Source organism: Bidens hawaiensis, unplaced genomic scaffold (assembly GCF_021521415.1).
Source record: "Bidens hawaiensis isolate Kalapana, Puna unplaced genomic scaffold, B.hawaiensis_p1.1 tig00033218_1, whole genome shotgun sequence".
In the NCBI taxonomy this organism is placed as follows: Eukaryota; Viridiplantae; Streptophyta; class Magnoliopsida; order Asterales; family Asteraceae; genus Bidens; species Bidens hawaiensis.
This window is the reverse complement of record NW_027495696.1, coordinates 175785-191021: the sequence shown is the minus strand read 5'-3', so window position 1 is coordinate 191021 and position 15237 is coordinate 175785. Positions and strand designations below refer to the sequence as shown.

At 35.6% G+C, this 15237-nt stretch overlaps 1 protein-coding gene and 1 pseudogene across 1 annotated transcript; both read right to left on the bottom strand.

Annotated features, from left to right (window-relative positions):
• Positions 1–8785, bottom strand: part of LOC143584666 (endoribonuclease Dicer homolog 3-like) — a 58862-nt pseudogene extending 50077 nt beyond the window's left edge.
• Positions 4170–5261, bottom strand: LOC143584668 (uncharacterized). The gene is made up of 5 exons (XM_077066671.1): positions 5191–5261; positions 4986–5116; positions 4692–4909; positions 4496–4607; positions 4170–4410 (listed from the first exon to the last, which is right to left on the bottom strand). Exons 1-5 carry the CDS (start codon positions 5254–5256, stop codon positions 4236–4238), a joined length of 702 nt encoding a protein of 233 aa, XP_076922786.1. The 5' UTR covers positions 5257–5261; the 3' UTR covers positions 4170–4235.
• Positions 8786–15237: the final 6452 nt, after the last annotated feature.

Genomic DNA, 15237 nt, shown 5'->3' with positions numbered 1-15237 from the left:
GTAAGTTGGATAAAAGAAAAGAAAGAGCTAACCATGATAATTGAAAGAAATAGATTTTCTTTATACCATCATTAAGATGATGTCAGCCAATAACACTTCAATGTGGGAGTGTCTTGCAATTGAACTTGGAATGTTTGGCAATAATGATTATTGCAAACGTGTGACCTGGTGGAGTACACAATGGCTATCACAAGCTAATAGGTAATTAGACTTGAATGCCAGTTGGTTGAAATCAGAATCTAGCTAGATGTCTGATATTGGCATGATGATATGTTTGCCTAACAATGAGAACTGTGTTCTTCAAAAACGGTCGTTATAACAAGATTCAGGTGATCTAGATGTTATAGTCTTAGAAGATGATAATAGGCTTGGAAGTTAAGAACGCATCATAACAACTCATCTTAATTGCGCAATTATCTAGTATTGACTTGATGATGTCATAGATAATGATTTTAGATCTAACAAAAACCAGAGGGTTGGTGATGTAGACGTCGTGCTCTAATAAAAAACAAGTATTTGTGAAACTTAAATACCTATAACTAGTACGGGTAAGTAAGGTCGTCTCCACAGGGAATCAGTGGAAAGTGCAAGTTTGGCTCTTGACTTTAAAAGATTAATTAACTAGGCAGATAGACGATGTCAAACAGTTTAGAAATATGTTTTGATTATGGCACGATTACTTTTATGATTTGTAAACAATATAAGAAACTAGTGATTCAATAATATTTCCTATATATTATTCTATATAATAATAATAATAATAATAATAATAACAATAATAATAATAATAATAATAATAATAATAAACTGAAGCACTTACGGTGTGAGATTGTTGATGATGGTTTCTGATTTCTTCTTCAAAGGGTTTGTGGGAAATTGCATTTCCGATCAAATGAGAAGCAACTCACAACACAAAGTTGGGTGGGTGTGTTTTGTCCGACAATTTTACTTTAGTTCGTCTAATGTTAGAAATGACTAGAGTTTTCCAGGTGTTAAGGAATCAAGCTAGATTCACCGTACGATGTTGTTTTTGATTGGGATTTAAGTTAATGTTATGGAGGGTGGGTTTTGGTTGAAGTTGAGCAGGTTGCTTGCTACATGAGCATTGCGATTCAGTTCAACCACTTTAGATTTTCTCTTTCTTTTTTACTTTTCCTTTTTGAAAACTAGAAGACTTTCCAGCTCAAATGGTTAAGATGGGCATCCAAAAAAGACGAATTCCATGGATAAGGGGTTTCATTTTGGGTTACCTTTTATGGGTGGAATAGAGATTATTAAGTGGTTAAGGGTTGGTTAATGATTCAACTGGCGATTAAAAGAAGAAGAAAGAAAGACAAAGATTTTCTTGGCATAATTAAATTAATTGATACTAGAAATGTCACAGCTATTATACTTTTTTTCTCTAAGCACAGCCATTTTCTAGAAATTAATTCCTAAAATCTTCTATTCTAGTAAAAAGAAACTAATTGTTGTTAAAAAAAAGTAAAAAAGAAGTTAATCGGTGGGTCTTTCATAAGTTTTGAAAGTTCTAAAATGATGTTGATCATTGGTCCAACTCCCAACAATTGATATGCTTTTAGAAAAAAAAGTTAATTGATGGTTAGAAAAAGTAAGTTGTCCAATATATTATGTTTTTTGAAATTGGTCAACAAATGGTTTAAAACAAGTTAGAGGTCCCAAAGTTTATAACTTATTTAAACATCTCCTTTAGTTTATAGCGGTATACGCTATAGGCGTTACAAGGGGATGCTTTTGTGGCGCGGATGACGCCGAACACCACCGAGAGGCTTGAATGGCAAGGTTTGCCTTGGAACGATCGGCGCGATTGGAATGATTTTGGTGGGCCCTCTCATTCTCAACGGTCACATGACCCTTTAAAATTAAAAAGGTATATTAGTTTTTATTAATCCCAAATATCGTCTTTTGGTCACTACCGGTCCCAACTAACGAATTGGCTGCTGACGGTCCCAACTTTTAACGTATTTGTTCCTAGTGGTCCGCGACTAACAGAATCCTAACGCCGTTAGTTTTAGGTCGTCAGAAAAGCGTTTTTGGTCGGAAAAGTTAAATTTGTTGCCGGAATAACCACCTGAACAACGCAACCACCACCCATTGAGTCACCGCCAACCAACTACCACCACTTGAACACGATCAACCAATTCTGACGATGATTCTAGGGTTTCCGGCGACCTCAATAATTGAAGCTTTTACTAGAAAATGGTTCCTAAAGGTCCGATAAAAAGTTACCAAGATGTAATTTGGGACGAAAATGTCGAGTTTTCAGGAAAAAAATTGAGTTTTCAGGCCAAAAAACGTTTTTCTGATGACCTAAAACTAACGGCGTTAAGATTCTGTTAGTTGCAGACCATTAAGAACAAATACGTTAAAAGTTGGGACCATAGAAGCCAATTCATTAGTTGGGACCGGCTGACCAAAAGACAATAGTTGAAATTAATAAAAACCAATATATCAATTAAAAAAAAAACACTTTAACCATTTTCTATATAAATTCAAATCATTTTCCATTTTTACTCAAACAACTCTCTACACCATTATTTTAATCTACAACCATGAATCCGAGCTCAAACCCAAACCTGAACTCAAACCCCAACCCAAACCCGAACCCGTGGGATCCGGCTCAAAGGTGGTGGGCTACTTTGCTATCAACTAATAATGACCCTAATAACTCTTTCTATGTCAACCAACAAACACCCGTAATGCATCCACCCATGCAAACGAGGACGAGGACGGCAACGAACATTAGTTATATGTTGGTTATGTTTTTTTTCTATTTTTTTTATTTTTATGTTTTTTATTTTTTATTTAAATTTTAATTTTAGTATTACTATATTATTATTTAATTTTTATTAAATTGTGTTTGTTACAAAAATAAATACATAAATAAAAGGTTTAAAGCCCTTACCATAGAAGGGCATTATAGGTTGGGGCTTCGATGCCCCCTGTGCTCACGTGCTGACGTGATATTGTGGAGGGGTTTCGACGCCCCTTACCATAAAGAACAACCATGGATTAATTTGTAAACTTGTAGGTCTTTCTTTTTTGAAAGACTTATTAACTTTAACTTGTAGCTATTAAAAGACATGCGAATCAATATCCGTATAGCAGATTGTTGCATTAGCAACATCTAAAGATAAGATAATAGCAAAAAAAAAAAATTAACTTCATTAGTATTCATGAGTGGCTAGTTTGTTCCCGTAAATTTTGGTCTTAAAGCAAGACAACAAAAGGATGGATCAACATGGGACGATTAAAAACATGTAAAAGGTCAAATTCATAAATACCAAGGTTTTAGGAGGTAGGACCCGATTAAAAATATATAAACTCTAAGGGTATGTTTGGTTGGAGGCAATGGAATGAAGGAAGAATGGAATGGGAGAAGTAATGAAATGAACAATGGAATAAAATGGATCATTACCATTCTTTTGTCTTGTTTGGTTAACCTATAGGAATGAAATATTACTTTTTGTTGTTTGGTATCCAAAAAAATGGTATGAATGGAACAGAAATAATAAAGCTAAAAAGTAAACAATTTAATTCTTTTTTTATACGTATGCTTACTTGGAGTTTTAAAGGAAGGATCTACGGACCCATATTATTGATTAGCCTGAATCTCCCACCACCTTCAAAGAAGAAACTAGCACTTGAAGCATGCATCCACACAAATTATACACTGAATGGAGTCTACCCGAGTTCATACTCGACTAATCATCAAACAATATATTTTAGAGAACGTAAATAAATGAGTATGCCATGAAGCATATGGGGCGAACGTCTCTATGTATTTCACTTGGATGGTTTGTCATATTAGGTTGACCTCCAAACACTTTTTGTTTACTTTTTCACAATAGTAATGTTCTTTTTCATGTTGGGAACATAGTGAGTTGGTTTTTGTAAACCACTTCATCAAGATGCTATTTCTGGTGAATCGGTTGACCAAGACGACCCTAGTTCAACACATTTATAAGGTTACTGGTTTTCGTGTTCATAAGTGATAAGATCACATAAAATTGTGTATGTTTGACTACTATATATCTTTACACATTTAAACACATAACTTTAGATGCATATATAATTAATTATAATATCTTGTGCTTCAAACTGGCCTTTTTACAATAACATAATGTTTACCAACAAAACTAAAAGACCACTTGAAATCAATAGATAACGTTTTATATTCATCCCACTTCTTATTTAAGTTAACTAAGCAATTATCATTATTCACTTTCTTCCCCGATTTTGAGTTTACCACGCTTCTGAAGCTCGTAGAGCATAAGTAAAGCAGCACAGTCAAGAGAACTCTTCTTATCCGCTCGTGGCTCGCCAGTCACTTCAATGACACCACAATCCGGAAAATTTAAACTTACACTGGACTCAAAGCTATTAAAAGATCTGCAAAATATATAGGCGTTTGACCACTTCATTTTACATGAACAAAACAATTTTTAGAAACAATTTGAGTTGATTGTTGACTAACTTTGACTTTTCCTCGGATGAAGTCAAAATAGGCGTTGACCACTTCATTTTACAGCACAACTCAAAAAGTGAAGCTCTTGGTCCTCCCTTTTGTGTGTTAATTGACTTTAGGACTGCCAATGCACAAACAAACTTCCATCAAATAAAAGGCGCAAATAATTTCTTTAAAGAATTATATTTTAGTTAGTGCATCCTACCCGCAACAGAAGGTGATGCTTTGGCTTTTTTAGTAGATTTGTTCTTTGGAGGATCTTCATCATGAATGAGACTGTCAACACTATATGATCCTGTTTCTTTAAACTTACATGGTTTTACAACACATGCGTCGGGGTCTCGCTCTTGTTTAGCATCGTCATTCATGGAATGGCCACTTCTAAGGATGTCACAAATGCGTTCCCTTTGTTCTTCATTACCTCTTTTATTAGCACACGATATAATAAGCATATGAAAAGAAATTTACATTTTCATGAAAACTTCCAACTTGTGATTACCTCTCAAGCATTATAATAAACTGGGACCCACTTTGACGAACCCGTTTTGGGATGTTAAAACATATCACAGTTGAGCATTTAGGCACGTTAATCCCGTCCTCAACAACATCAGTAGCAAATAGTAGTTCCACCTTATTGAGAGTCATATTAAGTCACTTAACTAAGATTCAAATAATAAGGAAAACCAATGAGTATTTAAATATACCTTCCCACAACGAAAATATTCAAGAGTCTCCTTTTGTAGTTTTGCTGACATTGCATCACCCAACATTGAACTACCAGTCATATATGCAGCTTTTAAATGAGACAAGTCTGCAACTTTCTTCAATATCATGCGAAGAACTTTAGCAGTTATACTTTTATCTACAAAAATGATGCAAGTTACTTTTGTAGCTCCCCTGAAAGTACAAGCCCCAAAAATAACTATTACAAAGGTTAATTATCATATAAATAGTTACCAAAAAAAGGTGATTTATATAACAAAGGAAGGAACTTATTTGTATGAAATGAAAAATTACCCAAATGACCAGAAAAGTGTAAAGAGTTGGTATAGTTTCGGTGAGATAAAGCCGGCTGTTACCATCTTTTTGAAATCACACCCAGCATCATAAATGTTTCCATGGCCTGAACAAATAACAAAATTGAGTTATGCAAAATTATCATTCCAAGCATATGCAGGATAATTATATTACCAAACAAACATGAAAAGTGAGAAAAGATGATACCAAATAACATACCATTTGGCAAATAGCCCTCAATTATAGATAATGATTCTTCAAGAAAAGCGGAACACTTTGCAAAGCTATCCTTGAAGATATCAGTTGTCTGTATGGCTTTCTGGGCCTCCACTAAACAAATTTTAACAGCCTACAAAACGATCATATATAATGTAATCTATATTAACTAAACTCAAGTGCCAAATATATAAACACAAATAGGAACATGATTTCTTTTTGAAAATTTAGTTTTGTAAACAGACCTCATAAGCAGATAGAAGTCCCAATTCATCAATGCAATAAATAATCTTATCATGATCATCAGACAGCCTCTCTCGAAGATTAACGTGTTTTTCTTGAGTGCCTTTGTATTGTCTTTGCAATGCCAGTTGCATCTCAAGCAGTTGCACTTCAAACTGTGAGGAAATAAACACGGAGAAAAGATGAAACAGAATGATATAATTCTTTTTATGGTGAAACAAATCAAGATATTTCAAATGACCTTCAATCGCGAGCATTTCAGTTTGAGTTTTAGATCCTCATGGTCAACCTTGCGCGGCTCATAGAAAGAATATTTGGGTGAGGCAGATGGTGTGACGTTTTCCACCTTTGTCCGGTCTTGTATGGTGTAAATCTGCATATACATCATGGTACTCATCAAATTTTATATTCCAAAAAACTTCGGATTGAAGGTTAATCTTAAACTTGTAGAATGACATATAACTGTTACCAGCGAATCCAAGATACTTTCAAGTATGGTTATCTGTGCTTCACAATCCTCATCCGAAGAGACACCTTATGCAGAGATCATATTACAGAGGTGCATATAATATGTCAATTAGTATAAATTTTAAAAATGAGCGCAAAAATATTATGATACTAATACATAGAGAAAAAAAAAACCCTCCAACTTGTCAATCCTCCCCAACCATTCTTATTAATTGATTGATTCGAGATTTGTTTGATCTCAAACGGGTCGGTCAAATCAAATAATTTAGCTAAAGAGAAAAAAAGGTCAAACGGAAAGTTATAATTTATTTACTAATGATCCTAAGAAGTGAAGAAACATATGTTTATTGGTTCAAACCAACCTCACTCGTAATAAAATAAAAATACTTATTTTTTCAAGTCGATTGTGTTCCGACCCGTTACCCAACTCGCCCGATTTGTGCATTTTGCCACATGTATATGGAAACGTTAAAAATATTAAGGTCATTTCAAGAACAAGATTTGCTCAAAAAGGTTGTATATTTGGATAGATGCGATTGAAGGAAGAGACTTTGCGTCCCAACAACATACTAGAAGTTCAAGCCATCTGAGTGTCACACTGCTTAATTCGACACTCTTCTACAACTAAGACTTTTCAATCCAGTCACTTAAAAAATGAGAAAAAAAAATGCCTAACCTTTTTCAGTCACCAGTGATGCAGTCATGCCAAAAACCTTTGGCTTGTTAACAGAGTTGAAATAAAAATCCTTAACAAAAGAAAGATAAGAATCTCAATCACAATCATAATCACATATATATATCCAACATGTTATAAGAAACAGATGATTGATAATTACCTTCATTATACTTGCATATGGATGATCACCAGCAGCATGGTGACACTCATCAATAATCAATAAACATATCATTTCAAAGTTCATAAACCCATTACTCAAGGCATCCAACAAAACTTGAGGTGTCATCACCATTACCTGTGAATATACACAGTTTAAAAATGTAGCTGTGGAGGTAGGGTCCTAAATACCCTGTACGACCTTTTACTTATTATGCTTTATATTATATTTGTTATATTATTATTGTTTACTAACCAATGCCCAATGGGCGGGGGGGTTGTGGAGGTAACCCCTAACCGGGCCTGGCCCAATACGGTTAGGGTTTCATGATGGTAGCCATGGAGTTCCTATATAAGGGTTTTCATCTCTCATTTTGAGGATCCCTTCTTGGACACTTGGCCTCCACATATATTTTTGTGTCTGTAAACAAGAGGAAACTCTTAGCAGGCACCTCCACTCCCCCCATATTTCCATGGCAGAACTCGAGCAACCGGGGAAGAAGACGAAGTTGTGATTCGTTCATCTCGAAGACCGGGGAATATCGTCTTGGATCAGGTCAGATTCATTTCATGTTTCTTCAGTAGCTTAAACATAAGACTCAAATATTAAATAACTGAAGTTTCAATCTTTCATCTAAACCGCTTTGAGACTGGAAACAAACTCACTTGATTTTTGTTGGTTTCAAGTTCCCAAGTGGCAGCATCCCATTCATCAACATTTTTTCCGTCAATCTTTGTCGCTTTACTGATCTCATGATAGAAATCAACCAAGAGGTCTGTTTTTCCCCTAACATCATTGAAGTTCTGTAACACAAAATTTGACTTTGGAGTCAAACCTGAGTTACAAATAAGCACACTAGTCTTCAATAATTATAAATACATAGCACACCTGTTCAACAAGATTCCAGGTTGGAGCTAAGAAGATGATCAGTTTCTTTTGATAAGATGGATGTTTACTAAGAGAAGCTGCTATTTCTTTAATGATCCTGACGGCGATCGTTGTTTTTTCGGCACCAGGGTCGAGATGCGCTATAGTATTTCGCCGCATAGCCATGTTAAACACATCCAGCGGATACCTAATTATTTCAACAACAACAAAATTAGGATATTAAATGGAAGTTGTTAAAGAGTACAAAGTGTAATTAGCCAAAGGTTATTAATTAGTAGTTAGTTAGCAATTAGTTGTAAGTTATAATAGCATTTTTTCATGTGAATTCTCTCCTCTTTGTTGTTAGATTTAGGTTAGATTAATTTCTAAAATTAGTAAAAAAATATGGATCAAAACTGGTCACATTAATCAAAGAGACTTGGATGTAAATTAGTTGAGGGAATCATGGAGGAAGCTTACAAACTTAACAAAAGACCCATAAAAATGAATATAGCTAGCTAGATGACATTTCTTTTTGGTATGAAATAAACAACAGAAGTACTTACGATGTGGGTTGCTGGCGATCGGTCATCATGGTGTTGAGATTTCTCTTCAAAGTGTTGGTTGAGTGTTCTGAACTCTCCGCTGACTGCATGTTTCCGATCAAATTCACAGTGGATTGCAAGAAAAGCTCTTGTGTGAGGGGGTTTTGAGGAAGCTTGCATGAATAATAATAATAATAATAATAATAGCATATTATATAGTATTTAGGTGCTACTACGCGTACATTGCCTTGATCACCATCGTACGGGTTGTATAAAGAACGATGCAAGGTCAAACATATTGTATGCGCTTGTAAACACGTGCTTTGTCATGCCAGTCAATTCCTACATCAGAACAACTTATACGGATTGTATGATTTGTACAAACGGTCCTCGCATACGGTCTGTATAACATTATTGGACGTGTATAATGTGTCAGGTGTATGATGGTGATTAGTATGTCACTTATGTGCATATAGTTTACAACTAATGTTTTAGCACTCGCTTTTTATTAAATTAAATGGTACTAGAATGTTGAAAGCATGTCATTTATAATTAGTTAACTTGTATAATTTACATAAAAGAAAATGCACAAACTTTTTATATAGTAACCTAATTTTTGTATCAGTTCCAACCCACCCAAACTTTTTACGCAAGAAAAAGATTCCTCAACTTTGATAATATATATTAAGTGTAGTAAAATTTTGTATGCGCTACAACGTTTGTTTGCACTTTCTTTTTTTAACCATAAATTATTTCATCATTTTATTTATTATAAAATGTGATCAAACTCTTATTATTTGGAAGGACATCACTTTAACAAGCATCTTGATGTTATTAAATGGCAAATCTTTGATAAACGTGTCAACTTTTATTCTTTTGCTTTTAAAGTTGATTTGAAATGAAAAAGTAATGTATGTTTATTTATTAGACTAGACATAGTGATAACCAAGTATAAGGCTGAGGGGTGTGGGGGGCTTTAATGGGGCTTTAATAGGGGCTTCAACCAATAATATTATGACGTGTGACAGAGAGAGAAACTGGATAAGGGGGGTGTTGGAGCCCCTGGCCCTGGTGTGGAGGGGCTCCAGCGAATTTTTTTTTTATTTTTTTATAAATATATTCAAACAACGTATTATTAAAAAAACTCATAAATTATTAAAAAAAAACACACATTAATAAAAAAAACACATTAATATCTAAAAATAAAATAAAAATTAAAGTACTAAAAAAACATTATTCTTATTCTTCGGCTTGGTCTTCTTCGATCAACCTCTTTCGGATACGTTCCTTTTGCTTTTCCATTAGGATTTGATCGACCGGATTTAGGTTACTGAAGTCTCTAGTAAGAAAGTCCAAATCTCTCATTTTTAAAAACGTTAAAACAATTACCGCAACGCCGATCCTCAGAAATGACTATCCAAGCCCGACACAAGGCTTCCTTCTCATCCGATGACCACGGAGTGGCTTTCCGTTTCGTCCTCGGAGTCGAAGCCGGTCCCGACCCGTCCGTTGCAACTTGTTTTTTTCCGGTGGACGCGTCTTTTTGGTCCCGTAGCTTCACCGTGTGATTCTTGTGTCTCCGGAACAACAAAGTTAGGAGACGGTTGTGTGTTGGATGGTTGAAAGCCGGATGATTCTTGCGGCTCCGAATAAAACATCGGTTGGTGCGGTGACGACCATAAATCGTCGTCAAGATAATCTGAATCAAGGTTTGGGTACCAATTTCCAGCCATTTTTTTAAAAAAAGTTGAGAAGATGAATTGATTTTGGGTGAAGGTTTGAAGTTTTGGTATAAAAATGGGTGAAATGGGGTATAATTATATAGGAAAAATATTTTTTTTTGGTTTGTTCGGCTCCCAAAGGTCAAAAAACCATCAAAATTTGTGCAGCCCTCTCTCTTCTCCCGCTAACCAGCTCACGCCTGCATTGTTTTTCGCGTTAGCGCCCCATTAACGCCCCCGCTAGCGCCCTGGTGGTGTGGTGTTAGCGCCTGGGGGCGCGAGCGGAGGGGCTCTAGCGCCCCCGTTGAAGCCCCACACCCCTCAGCCTAACCGGACGTTTTTAAGATACGTGACATCCTAGTCACTAATGACTAGTTTTGCAAAAGTGACAGTAGTGGTGAAATGCTCTATAACCTTCTTTTATTCATTACAGAATTATTAGAGCACTCTCATCCCACCCTTTATCCCTAAATCAAAAATTACACTAAAACTTACTATATTTTCTCTCTCTATCTCAATTAAATAATACTTTTTATACATTTTATCATTACATTTTCTCTTTCCTTCACTCACAACCACTCTCAAAATATATTAAAAAATTATAAGGGATGAACAGTAACTTTTCAAATATACAGAAAAATCACTACTTTTTCTAAAATATAAAAATCTTCACTCATAACACCCTGAATCACTCTCTAAATTATAAAAACACCCCTCACATTAAATGAGGGGTTGGATGAGAATGCTCTTACTTATCTATAATGTAAATAAAAATAAAAAACCAATTACTTGGACAACTTCTTCTTCTCCCCCCCCCCCCCCCCCTCACACACACCCCCCTTCGTTGTGTACACAGCGTACCTATCCAAAACTAACCTCAAAACTAAAGGACGTAGCAACGTTCACCTAGTTTTGACGCTAGTTTTTTCTATCAAAGCGTCACATGCGGTCTTAATAGATGATAAATTATATTGTCATTTCTTATTATAGTTTTGTTTAGGCTGAGGGGTGTGGGGGGCGCGAGAGTGGGCGCGAGTGGGGGCGCCAGCCAATAATATTGTGACGTGTGGCAGAGAGAGAAACTTGATAAGATGGGTGTTGGTTGTGGTGCTCGCGCCCCGGGACATGGTGTGGAGGGGCGCGAGAGGGGGCGCGAGCGGTTTTTTTTTATTTTTTTATAAATGTATTAAAAAAACGTATTATTAAAAAAACTCATAAATTATTTAAAAAAACACACATTAATTAAAAAAACACATTAATATCTAAAAAAAAATTAAAGTACTAAAAAAAAACATTATTCTTATTCTTCGGCTTGGTCTTCTTCGATCAACCTCTTCCGGATACGTTCCTTTTGTTTTTCCATCAGCATTTGGTCGACCGGATTTAGGTTACTGAAGTCTCTTGTAAGGAAGTCCAAATCTCTCATTCTTTTTTTTTTCCTTTTTGTCATTAGAGACCACCTCCATGGTTTTGTTGAATTTATTGAGGGATTCAACAAGATCGTTGATGTTTACGGCTTCCCCCTCAGCCGGTTTTTTCCCCCTGGCGTCCCTTCCCAATGGCCGCCTCCTCGGCGGTGAAGACGTTTCCTCCCCCGCAACGTTTAGGTCGAATCCAACCCGGCAATCCGACCCGGCGGAAGTGCTATACGCTCCAGACGAACTAGTTTTAGTCCGTTTCGGCCCTACTTCCGCATCAAGGTCCGGCGCCACCAGCTCAACCCACTTAGAACACCTTCTCAACCTCTCCCACACCTTTACACCGTCCCACGTCTTCACCGTCCCATACCTCCGCAGGCACTCCTGCTTCCACTCTTCGACAGTGAAATTATAAACCGCCAAATCGTCACTGCCACTTGGTCTCATACGACCGGCGTTCCTGTTGAACAGATTAGTAAACAAGCCGACAAATTTTCTGATTTCGGTCCACCGACCCGAAATCATATCGGCGTTCCGCTCTGTACTCCCAACTAGCGAATAGAACGTCTCCCTAACCTTTGTCCAAAAGACCTTGCTCTTTTGGTAGTCCGCTGCAAAATGCATAAATAAATTTGTAAGTCATTTAACTTTTTTATTTAACTTTTTTATTAAAAATCATTTTTAAAAACGTTAAAACAATTACCGCAACGCCGATCCTCAGAAATGACTATCCAAGCCCGACACAGGGCTTCCTTCTCATCCGATGACCACGGAGTGGTTTTCCGTTTCGTCCTTCCAGTCGAAGCCGAACCCGACCCGTCCGTTGCAACTTGTTTTTTCCGGTGGACGCGTCTTCTTTGTCCCGCAGCTTCACCTTCTGGTTCTTGTGTCTTCGGAACTACAAAGTTAGGAGACGGTTGTTCCATGGATGGTTGAAAGCCGGATGATTGTTGCGACCCCGAATAAAACATCGGTTGGTCCGGTGCCGACCATAAATCGTCGTAACTGTAATCTGAATCTAGGTTTGGGTACCAATTTCCAGCCATGTTTTAAAAAAAAAGGTTTGGAAGATGAGGTGATTTTGGGTTTTGGGTGTGGTATGTGATATTGGTATGTGATATTGGTGTTGGTTTTGGTTTGATATTGGTTTTATAGATGAAAATTTTTTTTTTTTTAATAAAAAACGAGCCCAACGGCTCTATTTACGCATTCCCAGGCCATTTACGCGTTATCCCAGCCGCTAGCCCATCCGCGCCTGCCTAGATTTCCGCGCTCGCGCCCCTCTCGCGCCCCTCTCGCGCCTCGGCGGGGCGCGAGCGACTGGCCTCTTGCGCCCTTTCTCGCGCTCCACACCCCTCAGCCTTAGTATCTAAAACATTTACTGGGCGCGAGCGGCTGGCCTCTTGCGCCCTTTCTCGCGCTCCACACCCCTCAGCCTTAGTATCTAAAACATTTACTTTAAAACACTTTTATCCTGCAAGCCATTTGTTCTAAATAATACAACATAATTGGTTAAAAAAATTTGTTATTGCGACGTCCAATCAGTTAGTAAATAGATTGTATCTCTAGACTAGTTAAATCATGATAATCCAAATGGGTGAAATATTAAAGGTATTTATTACCTTTACAATCATGGTAAACATTACCCTATTTTCATGTTCTCAAAACATCCTTGCTATAGTAAACGCCAGCTATAGTGATCACGTGCTTTCCTAATAAAAAGATAGACCATGAAAGCTATTATTACTAAATATAGAAGTTGTGCTTATTTGAATTTTATTTTTTTGTATATTATGCATTTATTGTTATGTAATAATAATTCAACACCTGTGAACACCATACAAGTTACATTTGAAAAGGTAGGTATTGCAAAAAAAATTATATCATGTAAGCAAACGAGTTTTCCTAAAAAGTTAATAAAAAACTCACGTTTTTTCTTTCGTCACAAAAGTAAATATTGTATATTTATAAAAGGAGAAATGCCTCCAAACAAAAATTCATAATTTAAAATTATCAAATACAAAAATTTAAAATTTATATAAAAAAAAAGCTACATACAAGGTACATATTATAATTATCCCTAAATAGGAACATGGTCAATGATAAATATATAAGAGTTTAGGGGGTGTTTGGGATTCCTTATTTTACCTTTATTAACTTTTCATTAAGTTAATAAGTTATAACATTGTAACTTATGAAATTTTTCCTCTCACAATATAAACAATCCCAAACATCTTATTACTTTTCAAAAAGTTAATAAGTTAAGTTGGTAAAAATAAACAATCCCAAATACCCCCTTAATATCACAAAAAAGAAAAATGAATAAGCTGCTTACGAATTGAAAAAAACTACAACTTTTCATTAAGTTAATAAGTTATAACATTGTAACTTATGAAACTTTTCCTTTCACAATATGAGCAATCCCAAACATCTTATTACTTTTCAAAAAGTTAATAAGTTATAAGTTGGTAAAAATAAGCAATCCCAAACACCCGCTTAATATCACAAAAAAAAATGAATAAGCTGCTTTCTTTTTTTTTTTAATCATTTAGTCATTAATTATTTAATTAAACGGATCATGAATTCTTCATATATGGGTCACTCTATCATACACCTCTTTCTGAAAATGGATCAAGAATTCAAGATCCTTTTCAGATTTTATATATTAATGGATTTAATACCATACGAATTGAAAAAAATTACAACTTTTTTTTTTCTACAGGATATGAAATGATGCAATACTACCTAATACGAGTTCTCCAAACCCTTATTATTGTTAATTAATTGTTAGGTTTCAAATTAGCCATATACCGTTCAAGAACATAAAAATTACAAGCACCATATACAAGAGATGAGAAACAAGAAGTTACAAGCTTAATGATAAATTAATAAAAATATGTAATAGTCAACAAATAATATAGAAGACTGACCAACGGCTTCAACAAAAGTTTGATTCGGAAATACCATAAAGTGCTTAATAAATAATGGGAGAAAAGAACACTAATTTAATTCATTGCTTATTTAGGTTTAGGCTTCAAATTTGGCGATTCAAAACACACAAATTTGAACTCCGCCCCTATTTTTTCACCTCTATTTGGAAAAAAGTTTGAAAAGTACATTAGATTTACCTCAATAACAAGTCAAGTTTAGTATTTAAAAATAATTTGATAAGAAGTATGAATACTACTTGGATCTACTTTATGGGTAGTGAACTATAAGTCTTGAACTAATCACACTGTATAGTAGAACGAGACAAGAAATATCACATATATCATATCTAAGCATAGATCATTTCTTACCGTCGTGTTCATTTCGGTCGTGAACAATCCTTCATGAGACTTTTAGAGAACCTAGCCATATTAGCTCTCAAAGATGCGACCTCACATCCATTTCACATAGGTAACGCTAATCTGGAACAATCCG

Excerpts from the sequence above, each read along its gene's own strand:
- LOC143584668 (XM_077066671.1), bottom strand. The coding sequence starts at position 5,256 with ATGTTGGGTGATGCAATGTCAGCAAAACTACAAAAGGAGACTCTTGAA. Across the intron at positions 4,910-4,985 it reads TTTATTATAATGCTTGAGAG|AGGTAATGAAGAACAAAGGG; the intron begins GTAATCACAAGT and ends TGCTAATAAAAG. Across the intron at positions 4,411-4,495 it reads TCATCCGAGGAAAAGTCAAA|ATCTTTTAATAGCTTTGAGT; the intron begins GTTAGTCAACAA and ends TATATTTTGCAG.